This window comes from Patagioenas fasciata, chromosome 13 (genome assembly GCF_037038585.1).
Source record: "Patagioenas fasciata isolate bPatFas1 chromosome 13, bPatFas1.hap1, whole genome shotgun sequence".
Taxonomy (NCBI): Eukaryota; Metazoa; Chordata; class Aves; order Columbiformes; family Columbidae; genus Patagioenas; species Patagioenas fasciata.
Genome location: NC_092532.1, coordinates 10,533,249 through 10,553,724, shown reverse-complemented (window position 1 = coordinate 10,553,724; position 20,476 = coordinate 10,533,249). Strand labels below are relative to the sequence as shown.

Genomic DNA, 20,476 nt, shown 5'->3' with positions numbered 1-20,476 from the left:
AAATTTCAGCCTCAAGTACTGCAATTTGAGCAAGCTGGGAGTAAAAACAGGATCTTACTGTGGAAAGGGCTGGGAAACAGTACAGGTCACCGCTGCCATCTCTACACACGATAGGCAGCCTTTAAAGACATAAACTTATGCATCAGATATTTGATATACTCAATTCTTGAAGACCCTCATTTCCCAATCCACGTGAATCAGAAATTCCACCCCGCTAAACTTGCTGAAGGTTGTTTTACCGTCTTCTTATTTCGCTTGCGAATTTCTCCTGCCTTTCCACTGCACACATGGGGATACACACACACGGAATTTTGCCCATAAAAAGCCGATTTACGTTGGCTTCAAAATCCAAAAGCAGTTCTATTAAAACAAAGTCACAAGGACTTCACCTCCAAGCGAGAGGTGCTCGAAGGGCTGCGTGTTGTGTGCATTTTGTTGTCACTTAATGGTTCTAACAAGTAAAACCATAGCTCGACCACTTCGTTTCTGGGCAACCACCATTTACAAGACTATTTCTCTTACCTGTAGGACTCAAACATATACTTATCAATACATTTGTCTCATAACATAACAAAACAGCTGCAGTACGGAAGTCCTGGTGATAACATCACATCAGGAACCTGCCCAAGCCTCCCTAGAGCTTCACTTTCCTTTTCCTTAAAATAATCACAACCTGAAGTCTTTACTGTGGCCATTTAATCTGTTTTTTGTTGCATTCTCTTCATTTAAAAATGTCACAACCTAGTTTTTGGCTGCTTTTAAGACCTCCTCTTTGAGCGCTATTTATTTGCAGTCAAAATTTTCTGAATTAGCCAGTTTTAAATAGATCTGCAGATGTTCGTGCCAGTCTTTAAAATACAGAATTAGCATTCCCTTGATGATCATTTCAACTGTTCCTTCTCTGTGTAATTCCCAATTACAATAACACAAACCCCTGATGAATAATATCAGTTCATTATTCACTACTTTCTCTTGCATACTATGCTTTTGTAGGCTTGCTGCTCTTAAAAGTTTCCAGTGGGTTCCTCATGCTTCTGAAATGAAGATTTAAACATGCACACGGTTCTGAGGTTTTTCTGCCAATTTAAGAAAAAAAATCATCTACCTCTGTACAATTATTTAAGAGGATTCAGGGCACTCTTGTGATCAGTTAAAATATACTGATAATATATTGATTGGAATTATATGTACCTTGGAATTATAATTAGAAAGGATGTGTGAAGTGGATATAGAGCAGGGGTATTGCTGGACTGTTGATGAAACAGCTGCAGGAGGAGCAAATAACTCATAGAAAACCTGGTGGCAACTGCAGCAACATCTGGGTTTGGAGGAGGACAAAGAAAACCAGAAAGACACCGCAAGTGTTACTTAACATTTGTCGTTTATGGCAAATCCAGCGTCACTTTACTGAAACTGTTCTTGCCCTTGGCATTTCTACAGTATTTAAATACCATCTCTTGTATCTGTTCATTGTTCCTCTACAGTAATCCAAGCAAAATAAGATTACCTATCAATATAACGTAAAGCTATTTCTGTTCTACCATGTGGGTTAATAACAAACTTCCCATCACCTGATGGATTTTGTTGTGCTGACAGTTCCATGACCTTTTCACGCTAAAGTTCTGGGCTGAAATTGTCCAGTTAATATAATCCACTGCAGTGAATTTATCCTCTGGAAAATGACTGCAATTAGCAAAATGAACCATTAGGCAGATATTGCTGCACTGATCACGAACCAAACCTTGTAAAATTGTCTGTTCTAGAGCATGAACTGCAGTTCATTGTGCAGCAGCAATATGCTGGGCAATTAACTGGATAATTTCTGATGTTATACAAAGTGCTCCAGTAATTTTCTCCCAATATTGTGAAAAATATCTTCTGTCTAAAAAACTTTAGAGTTTTCATTTTTATTCAAATCAATGCACTCAGGTCCCATTTGTGTGGCACATAGCATGGAAATACTGTTCTCCAGCATTCAAGTGCTAACATTGGAGTAATGAGATTGGGTCGAGCCTGTGATTGACAAAAGTGTGCAGAAATGCTACAATTTATTTTTAAGCATGAAAAAATAAGTAAAATTCTTTAGTTTGTGTTATACAGGAAGCCAAGTACATAACCATAATCAATGGATTTATTAATTTTAATTCCTGAGCTTGTGCCTACATGGAAATAAGTGCTCAAACACGAAACCAGCAACTGAATTTTTGCTGAAAAGGTCTCCTGAACAAAAAGGAACTAAAAATACTTTCCACATCCTTGTTTACACAGAAGTGGTAACCAAAAAATGCAACACCAAGGCTTTCACATGCCACCTCTTGTTTTTCTAACAGAAATACATCAAAAGCAGCATTTCTCAATTACCACTGCCCATCAGACACCAGAAGGAAATCCCAAGCGACTGGAAACAAACCCACAGAGTCTCCCCACTCAACCCCCAAACCCACCAGTATTTACATTCCCATACATACAGGCAAAAAGCAAGGGAAAAATATACAAGAAACAGTTTATTTGCTTTTTTCAAAGCATATTTATGGCAACAAAGCACATGGAATTACAAAGTTTGGTTGTTCTTGGGTTTGTTTTTTAAACAAAAAGGTCAACTGATCCATTGAAGATGAGAAACTGGTTCTAAGTATCAGCTTATGAGGGGGTTTTGCCTGTTCTTCAGAAAGCTGCTTTCCTATTTCTCATCTTTCTAAAGCTTTTTATCAAGACTATGATGAAGAATGAAAAAATCCCAAGATATACTCTTCTTACCGTCAAATACATTGATATTGTGCCACAAACATACAACAGTAAGTTTTCTCATCAACTACATTTATTCTATTTCCCTCACCTCCTACTTCTGAAAACTTAAATTATTCATTAATTGGAATATTAGAGGCCTGAGGAAAACTTAGAGAATCAAATATTAGTTTTTCAAAGCACATACAGAAATGGTTGGCCAGAGACTGTAAAACAAGCAGATCAGTGAGAACTGAGATCTAAACTCTGGGATTGATCAGCATCTATCAGGTTGCCGAGAGCTTTGTGTCAATGATGTGGACCAGGACCTCAAATGGGGTCAATCTCATTTATTTAGTACAATACCTTTCAATAGATCAGAGAAGTACAATATTTAGCTTGCAATAGTTTTGTCATTAAAGCCAAAAAAGAGATGGCACTGTTGATCTGTCCCTGAGGCTTCTGCAGAGGAAGATTCCACTGGAATACTGAAAAAGATAATTAGATGAACTTTCAAACTTGGACCTAAGAGTCCCTGAATCACTAAATACTACAGGGATGACAGAGAAACCGATCAACTGGAACTCTGTTCTATCCCACAAAAGCAGACCTTGGGTTGTTCATGACACGTTAAGTCACAAACCATTCCTTTTGGGGAAGAGATATCACATCTGCATCAAAATATCAATGGGCCAGGGTCCAAATGGTGATCGAATAATGGAATATATGCCAATAATGGAAGAACAAGAGATGCTTGCTGGTGTGTGATGTTTGTTCTTACAGGAACTGCTACTGGGGAAGGAAAGAACATGAAAGGGCAGGTCATAGAATATATTCTTAAGCTACACTACATGGAAAAATTCCTTCCACTGAAGAGTATCAAGAACTATTTTGAGTATTTTCTTAGAAGGACAGCAGGTAAGGAAAGAAGATAATTTTCTAAAAGAAACACTTATTTTACTACTTTTTTTAGAAAACAAGTGAAATATGGCATAGGATAAAGCAATTCTCTTTCCAGTCCACTACGTAGATATGTCATGTAGTAACAACCTTTCATTATCATAGCAGCAGTGAAGAGACATGAGATCTCGTTCTCAGAACTCTCCAGACACAGCAAGGGAATTTATTAAGATATTCACCTGTTTTCACATAATACAGTAGTAATGAATTAAGAAAAACATTGTGTGAAGATGTGTAACTGGGATATCTAAGTGACCCCAAAACCTTTATGCATATCTAAAGTGGCTGCTTGCTAAGAAATATTTAAATTGCTAAGAAATATTTCAATTGAACCAGATGATATAGAGCCTTTACCTCCCCCTTCCAAAAGAGGGCAGAAAAATCACGGTTGGTACAAAAGCACCATAAGATCTTTGCTCATTCTTCCCACACCAGGTATCATCAAAATGCTCCATGAAGCCAGATCCACCCAGGAAATCAAAGTCCAAATGGAACAGTCATTTGCTGTTTACCAAATTCTTTAAACCAAGTGTTAATTCTTCCTGGTTAACACAAATTCAGGTAAAAAAAGAGGAGATAACAGAACTCAAGCTTAAGATACATCAGACTTGTTAGGACCCAATTCAGCCTCATAACAGGGTCCAGTTTTCTGCTGGTATCTCTTAAGACTAAAAGCAGAAGAGCAGACACAGCAGCTTTTCCAGGTTGTCTGCTGAAAAAAGGAAATGACAGCTCAGAAAAAAACTCTGAATCAAACAGAACCCTTGTACTAGTTTGCAAGAAAGTCTTTGGGCTGGCTGGTGCCTCTACAAAACACAGACAGAACCTGGAAATTAAAGCTTCATGGACATAATGAAGAAACTTCTGCTAGCAGAAGAAAGGCTCTTCGAACTGCCATTTTTCTTTGTAAGAAGTCAGGGTTCTTCCAATTTAGAGAATATTTAAGATCAAGAACAACACAACTTAGAACATGAGTTTAAGTGACAAGCTAATCGCGCTTTAAATTAAATGCCAGACTGAAGAGTATGAGCTGCAATATTCCACAGGAAATAATTATACAGCTTTTTTAAAAATTGGGGACATCAGCTGACTTTTGGCAGAGTATAGGAAGCAATAATATGCTGGGACTGTATCACTCGCCCCCAAACTAGTAGTTTTCATGTTCCTGCTATTTCCTCAGTTTGGCTGATTTCGCTTGCCAACTAAGTGACCTTTTATGTTTCTCTTGAAAAAAAAAAAGAAGAGACAGACATTGAAAAAAAAAGTCTGTATATCTTAGCTTTTAAGATGTTAATTGAATTCATACATTGTTTTGAGTAAAACTGAATGATCCTGTCAGCACTTGAGCCAACCGCAAAAGCCAACAAACCTAAAGAATGGGTTTGCAACTTTATTGGACGCAAAAGCTGAAATAAAACAAACTGGCTGGAGAATAATCCCATCTGGACAGGAAGATGTAAAACCCAAAAGAATCAGCCAGCTGCTTTCAAAATCAAGACACAGCTTCAAACGCTGATTTGAAGGGTTTTTTTTTTCCTTACCAAATACTTTGGGTTGAGAATAATAAGTTTTGCATGACCACTGCTGAACTGCCCCTGCCATTGCCACTGAATATTCAACTGCCTTACAAGCCGCCTCTTTTTCTTTCCTAATGCCAGAAAAAAAGCTTTTACAGAATATATTATCCAGAAGAGGCTGCTGTATTGGATGTATTTGTGTCACAGCTCTAATGCCGTACTAAATCTGAGCACCAACACATGGCACTAAACAGGTGCTGGGCCTTGAAACATGTACTTACCAAGGATATACTGTTGAAATATATAGAATAATGCTGCGGGCAGAGCGCCAAGAAAGGCTGCAAGAGTTTGACATTAAGGACAACTGACCAACAAGCAAAACATATTCCTTAATTCAAGAAGCTGTAATCAAGCAATGATATATCTCTATGACATCAGGCAGAACATATCCAAAAAAGAATCCCTAACAATTTTTTTTAATACCATGGAAACACTTTGGCATTTTCCAGCATGATTTTAGGTAAACGCTTTGGAAACGGAAGGCTCAATGGTATCCTACAACCAACTCAGACAGTAGTCAGAGGGGCTGGGATTAAGCACGTGCTCAGATTTTGTTGCCGGGGGGCTGCTTGTTTTTTTTTTAAAAGGACTTGAGAATTTAATTTGTAAAATATATTTACTGCCTAACCCCCAAGCTGGTTAATTCTACATGGAACTACATCTAATTAACTGCTTTCTTTCATACAAGGGAGAAGAGCACGTGTAAGTCATGGATGCAGCTGTGGACTGAATCTGCTCACAAATCCGGCCCAATGACTCATCTTCCTTCTCTGGTTTAATGAGAGCAGAGGAATGTGCAGCTCATTTTGAAAAGTATCCTGCAAAAGTGACCATCAGCCCAACCACTCAGCTTGAAGGCAGCTTCAGTAACCACTAACATACACTCTTGTATAGGCAATTAAAATATATCTAATTACACAGCTCATGCTAGTAAAAAATATCTCTGCAATCAAGAGAGATGCTCAGCTGTGTATATAAACACTTCTACTTACCAGGTGAGTAACATGCTGTTGTATATTTAATCTAATTTTATCTGATCAAGTCATTATTTTATTTACTGTTCCTTAGATCACTTTTAAACCAAATCTTGGTTTTGTTTCTTATTTTCAAGAGAAGGTCAGCTTAGCCTAGAGACACCTCACACTTCCCTAGAAAGGATTTTCTCTGGCTTGTAATTCACTGAACCCCCCCAAACCCAAGACAAACCAGGTGATGTTCTAATCTCATCGCTATATCCACCAAAAAACTAAAAATGCAAATTCAGTTTTCCACAGAAAACACTGTTGGTAATGTAGGCTCTTTCCCTAATCTCAGTTTTTGTGTTAAACCGTACCAAACCCTGGAAAGCCCACGCTTTACTAAACCTCAAACATCACCAGAGGAAACAAACCCAGTTCAGCTGAAGCCTCTGAAGTTCTTACGTCTGCATGGAACAGACACGTACCTGGAGCTTCAAAAAGAGAATCCAAACCTCACCAATGCACCCCAAAAATGAAACCAGCTGGGAAAAGATGAGACATGCAGGCAGTCACCATGGCTGCGAATTGGGTCCAGCATCTGAAGTTTTGAGCAACATCCTAAATACAGGTAGACAAATGAAGTTTCACACCAGTTTGAACTAACAACAAATCACTTTTTCTTAGAGGCACGATGAGGAAAGCTGAGTTAAGGCTGACTACTACCCATTAATTTTCCTTCATCACACAAGATTTGAAGCTTTTATCTCATCTGGGTCCCACCCAGATCATCATAATCTGCTGTTGCTCTTTATTAACAAGACCTAGTCTCCACTACATAAAAACAATTAGTTGTAATCAATCACAATTGCATCCAATGAGGATTTGCCCAGCAACACTAGGCTTAAAAAGTCACCAAGTAGGGACCTGAACATTACATGTATATTTATACAAATCATATAAATGTTTATTTTGGGGTTATTTTCCTGTGTGTTCTGTTGAGTTTTTTGGTTGGTTGATTGGGGTTTTTTTTTTTGTGGGTTTTCTGAGGTTTTTTCCCCTCCCTACAGCACAGCGGAGTCCTCATTGCGTGTTGCAGCCTGTAACCATATATCGGCACTGTATATCAGCAGCAGCTGCTGGGCCGGCATGCCTTGGCTTGCAGGGCAATCTGGCCATCAAATGCAGGGCACTGGGATCGCATAGCGGCTGCTGCAACCTTGGCCAAAGGATTTCTTCGCTTACCTAAAGGAGAGTTAAGGGTTTTCAGCTCTGAAGCAAAAATACAGCAGAAATGTGCATTTTCAACTTCAAAGCACATGAATATAAGCAGCAAGTCTTGCTTAAGAGAGCTACTCCAGCACAGTTTAATGCTCATGTAAATAAGCATGTGATGTTTTATGCATTTTTGGGAACAGTATCAGAATCTTGAAACTCATGACTAAGGCTGCAATAACAAGCAGCAAGGACAAAGTAATTTTCTTTTTTTTTTCCCCCCCTAAAGAATTATAGCATGAAAATCTTGTTAACAATGAAAAAAATGTTCTGTTGCATACTACGTAAAAACACTAGACTAAAGAACTCATCTAGAATAGGCAAAACCTTGAGTACACACAGTCTTGCCAAGGGCCACAAATGTATTCAAGTGCTTAGTTCAGGGAGAAACAAGCATCCCTCAGCAAAACCACTTCTGTGAGGTTCTCCCTTTGTTGGAAATTATGTCCTTGTACATTTTCAGGTCTCTGGTTTGGCTTTCATGTTCTTGTTCCCTTCTATACTTTTGTACAAATCATTGTTCCTTTATTCTGGATCCCAGACAAGCTTTGACCAGTAACTCAAAGAGACAGAAAAAAGTTCTAATTCAGCATTTAAGCTTATTTTGAGGCACTGTACAACTATTAGACAACTGTTTCTGCAACACATCTCTGCAGTGAATACACAAGGGACGGGAAGACCAAAGGAGATTTTATTAGTATTTGCCAAGGCAGTGAGAATGCCCAGGAACTGAGGGAAAAAGAACAGAAACAAAAAAACCCATCCACTGAAAACCTCAACATCTCAAAGCTTTGACTCTCCACACTTCCCACTAGATTTGACAGCACGCAGAGCAGAATGAAACAGAACACTTCAGTTTCAGCTCTGGTTCCTCACTATTTTTTGCAATAGTGGGATATCTAGCAAATCCCTGAACTATTTAATAACAGGGATGGGAAGCAACACAAACATTGAGCTCCTCCAGCCACTAACAGTCCCTTCATATCTACTGGGTTTGCAGACAAAATTCATTTATTATGCTCTCCCGCAGGACTGTTTACAAGAAAACAGACTGAAGCTTTGCAAATACAGTGGGTCCAACTGTATCTCTCTGCCTGAATGATACACATTGAAAAATTCAGCCACAGAAGACACAGCAGAGATAATCTTCTGTTGTGTTTTGTGCCGTTTCCTTTCAGCTGTGTGTATTAGTGATGTAATTTTAGCAGGGCTACCCCTTTGAGTTCCTGTTAAAATTAGTAACCCCACCACACACTGATGAAATGAATCCACTCCAGGAGGTGCAGTAATGCAGCAAGTCTACTGCTTTATTTTTTTTTTCCCAGGGAGACAAAAAAACAAGTCAAAGCAAATGAAACATTAACCTTTTAGCTTAGCGTTTCCTTGCACCTAAGAAAATGGACTTTAATCAAAACCGTTGTTTTGCATAACTACAGCATGTGACATTCCAGCATAAAAGAGCCAGAGAAAATCAAATTAGAAATTAAATGTGACAAAGCACCTCAAGGGTGCCAACACTGAGCATTCATCTCCTCTCCTCCACTATCTGCAATCCCAAAATGAGATGTTACTCTCAGTTTGCTTCTTAGCATCAACCCATGAACAACTCTACGTGCTTTCATTGCCCACACAGCTGTCAAATCTCTTAATCCAGGTCTCAATATCTGGCTCTGCTATGGCATTTCTCAACAGATGCACTTTATAAAAGCTGCATTAAGCCTGCATTAAACAGAAGAATCCAACTTTCCCCAAACAGCTCCAATAAAATAGAATGCACAAAAGAACTTCACTGCTTTGATTGTTCTCAGCTTTACTTTTTCTTCATTTTGGTTCTATTGATAATGAACCCAATATTAATAGCACTATTTTCTCATCTGGTTATTAGCAATAGGACATAAGTCAGTGAAGGCACATTTAATTTAAGAAAGGAACATTTAACTAAGCAAAACAAGGGGAGGAACTTGCTTCTGTATACAAAACGTGTCCAAAGAGCCTTTCTGACCACCAATTATAATAGAAAAATCCCCAACATTTTGACAGAAAGCTGAGTTGTTCCTCAGAGACCCAAACAAATACTGAGTCAGCTCTGATGTGAAGCAAGAACTACCCAAACTTTACAGATACATAAACAAGACTCTACAGTAAATCACTAGTAAAGCCTTCTCTGTAACACAAGAATTAGTAGTTCTTGCACAGTAAATCTCAAAGGACATGAGGCACCAACTCCTCCTTGAGTTGGAATCTGCAGTCTAAAAAAAAATAAAAATATCTTACTGTCTTCTGGTACCATTTTAAAAATACAACCAATCTTCTCCCCTCTAACTCCACACATCCTGCAGTTGGACTCATGAGTTCCCATTTGCAAAAGGTCTCTCACCAGCATAAGCATTATTACATCTGTTATTTCTTCTTTACAGTCCATCTGTTCCCTTGTGCCAGATACTGAATGTGAGAAATCATCATCGCTTCCATGGAAATAGTGTGTTGTCATTTACTAAATAAGGCCACTTCCACATTAGAAAGAACGGAAGCAGAGTAAAGAAAAAATTGTTAGAGTAGTAAGGGAAGCAAAGAAAATTGGTGGCAAAGTAAACAACTGTTTCTGTGCAATGTTCTCATCCTTCCTCTCCACCCACCTCATCTTCAACCCAGAGCAATGTGTCATGTCAGTGCGCAGTACTACATATAACACATCTCCTGTGACTTACTGCCCTATGTGAAATCCATTTATTTTCCAATTCCCAATATTGCCAAGTTCTCTAATGTTATCTCAAGTCCTCCAATGTCCAGTATCTTTTCCCTACTGTGGTCTGATTCTTTCAAAACCTGCCAGCCGCCCATGTGTGCAGGGAAATCCTAATGCTGACATAAAGTCAAGCAAGAAACCTCTTCAGATTTAAGTTCTCATGAATTTTCAGATCTGGACCCAAGATTCTGTGAGGGATGACAACATTTCTATATGCAAATACCTGTAAAAACTCTACCTACTGATAAAACTTTTCTACTTTAAGCCTGTTACTCTCAGCAAACCACCTTTAGGAGAAAAGAATCTAAATGGAAACAAAAAAAATGAAGAGTGTTCCTTGGAAAATGGGGGATTTAACAATGGACTGCTAAGGAAAGGGAAAGAACATCTCCAAGCTAACAACTAACCGGCTCTCAAAGCTTCTTAAGCACGCCTTGCACAAGAAAACTGCCATTTAGTCATTAGTAAACTCGTGACAGTATCTAAAGGAAATCGGCAAGAACATTATGGTTTTCTAGGAATACATGTGAATCATTCCCATTTACTACTTTAAAGTGATTTTTTTGGGGTCTAATTTAGTTTAGGGGAAATTTAGTTTCAGATGTTAAAGGGTGTTAAATTCTAAGGAGATGCAGTGAACAGCTGAGCATTTCTGACCATTTCACACATCCCTTACTCTATCTTCAAGCAGCAGACACACAAATGTCCACTCCTAATGAGCTATTTGCCATCAGGCTGCAGCAGGAATTGCCAGATTAGAATCAGCAGTTCATGTTCACCTTTTTTTTCTGAAGTCCCACGTGACACTTTCTCTACCCTTCAATAAGTTTTAAAATTTCTGTTTTCCTCTCCCCCAGCCCCCCCATCTTTATAAAGGATTTTCAGTATTAACCCAAGTTTAAGCACTAGTTCCACCAAGATGTACACCTGGTAAAGTTCTCAATTCATTCTATTCTGAGACCGCTACATTTTTTTCAGAAGATGCTCTGTATTAAGCAATTACCTAAAGAATTGAGAAAAACTGGTTTTTGCTCATTTAATACAATTTTAATTAAAAGCTCAAGCTGTTTATGTTGTTTCCATTACTGGCAGAACGTCATGCTACTGCTCCCATAGCTGTGTAATGACTATTAATATCCTCTGCATTAACAACTAATGTGCCACGGCAGGCGCTTCCAGGACTTCATAGACATGAACTGGCAATACAAGAGAATCTTTCTAGGAATGCACAGGCCTAAGTGTTGCCTCCTGTGCTTCTGAAGAGCGCTGGGAAAAGGAAAATAATATTAAATTTGAGTTTACTGCCTCACGCTAGATACTGACAACCATATTGTCACTATCCAGGATGAAGAATCTGCCCAAGGAATGTGTTACAGTGAGGGAAACTCCCTGGCATGGCTGAATTTAACAGAATACTATTCTTAGAATTTTTATTTTTCAGAGTTGCTTGGTTCTAGTTCATTATAAACAGAAGCATCATCCAACTCCCACCAAAACCCAATTAAATGGGCTTCAGCATCCTCCAAATGAAGTGTTTCACTGTCAAGCTTTACTTTAACAGAAAGCTGGTCTTTTTCTAATGTTATATTGCCCAGTACACAAATTCAGAACAAGTCTTTATATAACATAAGAATAAAAGCAAGATTAAGGAGCAAAATGAAGCCTTATTTCCCACAGACTTGTGCTGTATGTCTCCTCTTTTCTGCAGAGACTCCAGCCCCATATCCCCTACAACAGACAACAATACTACTGTCCATACCTACCATGTCTAACCTAAATTTTTCCAAATTTTCCCCATATTGCCTAAAAATACACACAAAACACCAAAAACAACAAGCAGCTGGGCAGACAGAACAGGATAAGGGCTGAACTGTTCTTACCTCTCCTCTTGATGGAACCATGAATGAGTCTCTTCTATTCAAACACTATAGTAAATAAACCTCCAAATGCCTCTGTCAAATTTGAATTAATTTTAATCAACAGGCTCAGCAGTTAATAAGCTAGGGACTGACAGAACTGCTCAAGCAGTGCGATTCCATCACCTTTACTGAGGAAAAACACACAAGAAGCCCAAACAAAATGAAAGAAAAGGAATTATTATACTCAGCAGCTTCAAGATAATGCCCTTAGGTATATGCTTGACGTAAATATTATTTTAGGTGAATAAGGCATATATTATATACACAATTAAAACTGCTGACAGGGAATTGTTTTCTGTCATATGAACTCAAACAAGAGCCACTGGTGAACATACAGAGTGTGACTTTCCACCGAAGCCAACTCACTGCAGCTCTGGGCCAAGGGACAGACCCTTTGGTCTTCATGTAAAGCTGCCCTAGTGAGGAATCAAGGCCATGAATTACAAGTTTCAGTAAGAAACACCTTTAAGTATTCGCACAAACAGATTATGACAACGATTTTACAAGTAGGCAGCTTAGAAGGCTCCTGAGTCTTGTTAGGTTATAGGGGAGTTAACGAGGATGACAAAGAAATACTGAGTCCAACCTCTGGAGAGTACAAAAGTTAACTTATTAACAGTTAATGACAAACTTCCCAGAGTCCAAGTGCCAGAGTGTGGAACTCAACCCATGGCCCCGGGGTGTTACTCAGCCCAGCCTCTGGCTTTGGATGCAGAGATGGGGATTCCAGGCCTGCCTACAGAAACAGAGTCCAACTGCACAATCAGAAACTTGGGATGAGATGCAATGTTTTCAATTTTTTTAAAACTATTAAACATTTGTAAGTATTGTCTTTATTGCAAAATTAAGCCTCCAACCTTAATTGAACTCTAACTCCAGAAGACAGAGCTGCACGATTTATGCAACATACAGGCTTCAAGAAATGTCTTAATATACAATAATCTTCCCACACAGGGGAAAATATGCAACATCCAAACTTTTAAATACACTAATCCTTGGATTTGATTGCTAGAATTAACTCTAAATACGTGGCACTCACAAAACAACAAGTAGGTTAGAGACAATAAGTCAGGAATGAGATGCCTTGGGTGTGACCTACCAACCTACATTGCTGAGCTTTAAAAGCAGGAGTTTCACTTCAGAGATAAAATGAACCAAGACATATACAAACAGCTGAAAAATTATATACAGTTGGTAGAGGGAGATTTTTTCCTGAAGGATCATCATAGCCTAAATATTTCTTTAAGCCCTACCCTAACAGTAGCTGACCTGATATTGTTGGAGATGATGCATTTACCTAAAAATAGAATAATCCAGCTATACAACCAATGCAGAACCAGGCACTACGAAATGTGGACACTGAACCAAAGGGATTTCAGAGCTTTTTTCTCCCTGCCTTCAATAGGCTGAACAACTGGTGTCAAACGTTTCAGGAGGAAAAGAACTGTTGATTGCCACTAACTAAGAGATCCTGCAGTCTGGTTTCTTCTGCAAAAAAGATGAGTCAATGAGACAAAAAAAAAAAGGTGCAAGACCATACGAATCCATTTTGCCAAGGAAAATAAATTGAGTAGCAGAAATAGTGGTTAGAAGTCCTGGATAGCTTACACCACATATTTCTGCTGGTTATTGTAATGAAACAATTTAGATAGCAAAGCTCGCTGCCCAAAGCAATCAGCTTAACCCACCTGCAACTGTATCCTACCTGAGGCCAACAGGATTACTGCAAACAAGGATATAATTTACATACTAATATGAATCCAAAATTAAATCAATACATCACTGAGATGCATTTTCTCCAAAGTTTGTTTTTCTTTGTGTCCACAGGTTGCTGTTGTACAGTGAGTCCTGTGCTATTCTATGTTTTTATTCTAGTCTGGGACACTATAAGGCTTTGCAGGACCCTGTATGTAGACTAATACCATCCCTCAGTTAAGCAAGAAGTTGGACTGTGTTCAGCAGGAGTACTAAACGGGAGTACAAATTGTAGGATAAAGCCTACTGCACCCATTTTCTATCTAAAAGCTTTCCTCCTCTCCGTCTACAAAAAGCAGTTTGTGTCTATCATTAGACGCATGTGTTGCAAGAATTGTGATTCAGCTTCACTATATAAGGATCAAATTTCAACAGTTGCTTCATTTGAAATCAGACTGGCTCAGAGACAATTCTGAGGTTTTGTGTGGCAACAGCGGAAAGGCAAGATAAATACACAGAAAACGCAAGAATAGGGGAATTTTTGTCACTTCACAGAAAATGAGACTTGTTCGGTCGAGGAAACCATCTTCCAGACGGCTTTGTGGAGGAAAACAGCAGTAAGAGTAGTAATGAACATCTAATACCAACACAGAACCTCTGCTGCAGAACATTTAAAGCAGAGGCTGTGACAAATCAACATTTTACTCAGTATTATGAGAAATTACAGTATGAAGACTGCACAGTCTTCACCCTGCAATGTTTTGCAACTTGTATTGCCTTTATAATAAAGATTCTTTTGTTCTGCATTTCAGCATCTGGTCTAATGTACTTTATTCCGCTGTGCTTTTGGAAAATATGCTGTGGTCACTGACCATGTTTAATACATTGCTAAGATATGTCACATGCACAGAGCAGTACTTGCCTTCAGTGTTATCCACCTAATGGCCAAATCATTCTGCTTGGAACCTTACAGTCAGTAATTAATAACATCTCTGGTGTACAGGAAATTCCTATTGCTTTAAAAAAATACAAAATAAGCTGGATTTTTCATTTGGCTTTGATCACCGTAACTACTCTCTTTTGGGAATTGCTGCACGAGGTCAAAACAACTCTACATCCATAGGCTTGTTACAAATTAGCTCTGTGAATGGGACTTGCCACAGGTCAAATAGCTCCTTCTGGACTTTGGCATGATGACTGAATTTCCCTTAGCTACCAGCACAGGATTGCCTGCAAAACAAAAGTTGCTAGTGAATATACTACTTTTAACCAGTTTTCTTTAACCACCTGGGTCACTTGCTACCAGGAGAAGGTTTTGAGGTGGCTCCCCTGAAAATTTAGGGTAAAATCCTAAACTGAAGACAACCAACTTTGGTGCCTTTAGCAGAATCCTGCCAAGTTAAGTTTGCTGACTTTGTTGGCATCGTGCTGGGAAACACAAACCTGCTTATAGAAGGGGCCATCACTACAGAGCTGAGCTGTTCTAAAGTACGTGCCTACCAGGCAAGCATGAAATCTCATTTTGGAAACTGGAACCAACATTTCTGACACCGACACTTTCTGCAGCTCTATTTGCACTGGTTCAGTTCTTGTATTGCAGAAAAAAAGCCTCAGGCAACACAAGGAGGAGAGCGTGGCTCTCAGCTCACCCAGCATGCAAACAAACCCCAATATTCATTTGCATTTTTTTTGTTCATATCAGTGTTAAAACCATAGTCAAAACCTGACTATGCTGTAGAAACAGTGGAAAAGGACAGAAAGATGCAGCAACACATCTCTCCTGGAATTGCAATTACACGTGACACAAGAATCTATCAGTATTTGCCCCTATTCTCCTTGACCAGCAAGATCTGTCAATACCTTAAAGCCTGGAAATAAGCCTGTCTGCAGCTTACAGGCACAACCACCACCCAGTCCTTGAGAACAGGGAAAGTCTCTGCTTCCCAAAGTTACCTCCAGTCAACACAACTTCCACATCTGTGAAAACAGGTTTGAACAATCCTAAATCAATCAAAAAATACAAGTAAAAAGCACCATTTATACTGCATGTTACAGATATTAGACTTCAGAAGGGGTTCACGTCCTTGTGTCAATACACATCTGTATTTTTTTTCCAAACTGGCACAGGCCAAATCTTTGAACTTTTATTTTACAAAAGAAAAGTCCAATAAAGTACAGATACCTGACATACTTATGTCAACAGGTACAGGATCTTCCTAGAGCCACAACTCTTCACTTTGCAGCAGTGTCCATCTGGTTTAACCTGCTTTACCACTGATACATACAAAAGGGAGACGAGGCTTTAGCCAAGACTGAAGGACCAGCACAGAAAAACTTGGTGAATTTTACTAAATAACCATATGATTGCCCCCAACCCGTCACTACTCCCAACAACTCGGGCATTACAGCATGGATGCAGAACCCCAGTATCTGTCAGAGTTCCCACAGTCAGCTGGGCCTTGGAGATGAAAGGGAAGATTTACAGATTTCTCAGACTGACACACATTTTATAAATTTGTTTCCCAAGGCAGCAATATTCAATGCAGATATGATGCTGAAATTATTCAGGAGTTATGTATTTGACAAGTCTCTACGTGAAGCATGTATGAATGTTTCCAGCTAATCACAAATGCAAACACAAGTGCACCCAGACTTACAACACAGTTTGTTAAAGAGTATTCAACAATATACTCCACTCTTCTTGTCCTCATCCATGTAGAAACTTGAAATATTTTAAGCTAGTTTCAAAGTGTGGATTAGGGAAAATACAGCCACTGACAGCTTTCAGGTTGAAGCCTACTACAAACCCACTCACTGCTTAACTACCCACAGAGTATGTTATATGACTGACATTTCTAGAAATCAAAATTAAAACTATTCACAATACAAACTGTCTCTAATTCAACAGCACTGTTCATGAACTTTCTCATTTTTCTTCTGTTTCAGCTACAGCTTTTTTAACTGAGACACTTCCAGCTCCAGTATTTTGCCAAGAGAGGAATGATAATTTAGGCAGCTCACTATTTCTGACCGCGAGCTAGAACTCCTGTCCTCTCAAGCTGTCTGAAACAAGACTCACTAGAAAATATCAACACCAGAATTACACAATTGGTCAAGCAACCTGTTCATCCCACACTCTCATGACTGAATTTCATGTGCTCTGGGTTAAAAAATTAGCAGGTCCTGCTAAATTAAGAGATCTGCCTCTTTGCTATGAGAATTGGAAATCTGTATGAAAGCGGTGGGGGTCTCCAGGCTGGTAAATAATTTTATTCCTATCTTAAGAGGCAGAACACCCTACCAGACAGGTCATCATATATCGTTGAGAACTCAACACTACCTTTGCTGCTAGCGAACCAGAAAGCAAAATATCAGTTAGTAAGAAAACTATTTGTTCCATAACCCCTTCTACCAACTATCGCTAAGGCGATGTATAAATTAAACAGCTACATTCTCTGAAAGCTAAGCAGGTATTCTATAAGAGAAAAACAGATCAGAGGAAAACCTAAATAATTTTCACAGTGTACCATTACTAATCTTGGCATGTATGGTACTGGAACAGCAGTCACAGTAGAAGTGAACAGAGTGTGGAACCCTGCCCTATTTTTAATCAGATGAAAGCCCCAAACCCAGCCATGCTTCTGCTTAGTGTTGCATTTTCTTCTACCCTGATGGCTTTTACAGCTGGAAAAATAGCTCCTTACAGCACTATTCTGCTGTAAAAATTATTGCTACTTACAGCTACTGGGATTATAGTGGAGTATGTCACAGAAAAGGAGGTGTGCTGGTGGCAAACCAAGAATATTTCCTTGGGCCCTTTAACCCTTTCCAGGCTCTATCAGTTCCTCTGAGTGAAGATGTGCTTTGAAATTCTCAATCATCATTTACATAATATTAAACTATCTGCAAGGTTATGCAGCAAGTCAGTGGCAGAGAAGGAAACAGAACTCCACAGACCAATTCCAAATTAAAAAAAATAATTTGTATAGTCCATGACAATATTTTTAATGACATTTGAAGGCAATATACCAGTGCTGCTAATGTGATGGTGTATTTGCTCTGCGTTAGTTCTGCCATATAGAGCTATTTTCATTAATACCACAAAGAGTTCACAAAAGCTGTTCTACACAAATTGCAGCTCACAGTTCAAAGACTTTCCTAACTTAACGGTGCTTTTCATATGCATTAAACAAAAATACAGTTAGACATTTTTATTCATAATCATAGCCTGGAGTGTGGAAATGGAATGCATACTTATTAACTCAAATTTGCTAAGCACAGTTTTTAGTCAGGTCAGCACACAATATAGCATTACAAAAATAAGCCTGACTTTGTAAAAACATTCAGGCTGGCCAGGTGTGCTGAGGAAGCTGCAAAGTCTCTCTCCTCCCCTCCACTCCTCACTTACACATTCTTGGGAACCAAGAGAAAGGTGGAAGGGGAAGCCTCACTGCTGTTTTAAGCTGGTATTTCAACTCATAAGGAATCTTGTTGCTTACTTCCAAAAGAAGAATAAACACATTTGTCTCTCACTGACAAACTAACACCGCCTATAAAAACCCTTCTATGGCTTCCTTTGCTCAAGCCAACCAAGAAGTAAAGCAGCAAAATTTGTCTCCAGTCACAAAATAACGCTAATGGCCATGCAGAGACAGGAGCTGGTGCAGAAAAGGACACACCTTTGGAGTGTTTCCCTGAAGGCCTCTTGGGTAATGACTCCTCAATGGAATGTGTTGATGTGTGTAGTACGTTTTCCAAACTGTTACTGACGCTGTTGATGGGGGTCTCGGACCTTGGAGTGACCTGGAAAAAAAACACACACACAAAAACGCAATAAAATAAACTGAGGGAATGTGCAAACATCACACCTTCCTGCAGAGTGAGCAGAACCACTTCTGAGCAATCCAGAGAGGTTTGCTGCTTCTAAACCCAGGGCTGGTACTGTTGATATTCCACAAGTTACAGTTCAGGGAAATTGTTTTGGTCAGGAGCTATTCACAAATCTAGATTAGCTTGGCTAATCTATAAAGCTACTTAAAGTATAATTCTTTTTTAAACAATAGTCCCAGCAGTCAATTGTAGAGATATTGTGAGACCCTTAACCTCTTCACACTGCAGTTCTTAACGTTTCAAAAAGAAAACTAGAGCAAAAGAGCTCGTGGAAAATATCCTTTCTATGTTACGTCATCTATCTACACAGATGCAGACTGAAGGCGTTTCAAAGTATTTCCACACAAATTACAATAAATTAATTCCAGTATAGCAAAAAACTAATTTTCTTGTCTTTGCCATTTACAAACCTGCTGTCATGATCATTGAAATGAAAAACTGCATGCTAAAAATGCCTGGGCAGAAGGCTGCATCATCAAAACAGACTTCATGGCCTAATACGTACTTTCTAAATTGCATTCAGCGCATGAAAACATATTTTCACCATTACTTAAAACTACAGAAACAAACATAAGTCATTAGAAAAAGCAGAATTGAACGCTGCCCATTTCAGCTGCTGTCCACAAGAGCATTTACAATTATTTAGCAACACATAAAAACATCTATTACTTGGAGCATAACATTCAACACATAAACAAGGCAATTACTCTCTTGTGTTCTAGGTAATGAGAAGCAGAAGTGGATGAACAGTTACATTAGCAGGACTGAACACAATGGTTTAAGTATCTCAAAGAGGAAAGTGTACTTAAAAAGGTAGTTGAGATTAACAAAAGCACTCAGACTAGCCAAGGCATTACTTGAATTTCAATTGCCACATTTTGAATCAACTTGAAATCCTGGTATGGAGAGTTTTAATTAGAATTTAATGTGGATTTTAGCCTTTCACAGATCACAGAAGAAAGTGTGCATCTTGACATAACAAAAGCAGCTATGGTTTACTCACAGTAACTCATACCAGAGATTACAGGTCCCTGTAAAAAAAATTACTTGAGACAGTGCCACGAGTTAGGACAATTTACAATTAAAATAATGTCTTGCTTACCCTCCTGTTAGCCTTATATATTGACATCAATTGGAATACACAATGCAAGTCAAAAATACCACATCCCAACCCTTAAACAATTACCCATTGGAAGCTCCATTTTAAGACTGACATTTATAGGTATATATGCAGTGTAAGGCTGTAGCACAAGTGAAAGTCTCTGTATACTTGACATCCATTAAAAAGCTTTTATGTGCTAAGAAATCAATCCAGACAGACAGCTGAGTATCAGAAGAAAGGATTACAAGTACCTGCTTTCCTCTTCAGCACTTAATCTATTTTTTTTTGATAAAAATAAAGTTTACTTGTATGCTCCTACAGCAGAGCTTTCCACCAATAACAGTATCAGGCTTTCACATTAGAAAATTCAAGCCTGGAGGGAGGGTGGGGAAGAGTTCAAATCTCCTTGACAAAGTCGGTCTTCACTAAAGCTTATCTCACACCGTCCCGTTAAACTCTCCCTCTGTTCCAGCAGCCTGAGCAAGCATGAAAATTAGATTCAGGCAAGACTATGTTATCCTAAATCACCAGGTTCCAAATACTGAGGACAATCAGCAAGTATAAACACTTATAGTACTTGAAAATGAGTCAGAGCATAGCCACATGGTTTCAGAAACACCTAAACAAGCAGT

The 20,476-nt window shown here is 38.8% G+C and overlaps 1 protein-coding gene across 1 annotated transcript in view; it reads right to left on the bottom strand.

Annotated features, from left to right (window-relative positions):
* ZCCHC14 (zinc finger CCHC-type containing 14) overlaps positions 1–20,476 on the bottom strand; it is a 49,431-nt gene that overhangs the window by 17,125 nt on the left and 11,830 nt on the right. The window contains exon 2 of the mRNA XM_065848056.2: positions 18,532–18,655. Coding sequence (XP_065704128.1) covers positions 18,532–18,655 — 124 coding nt within the window. The remainder of the gene's footprint in view (positions 1–18,531; positions 18,656–20,476) is intronic.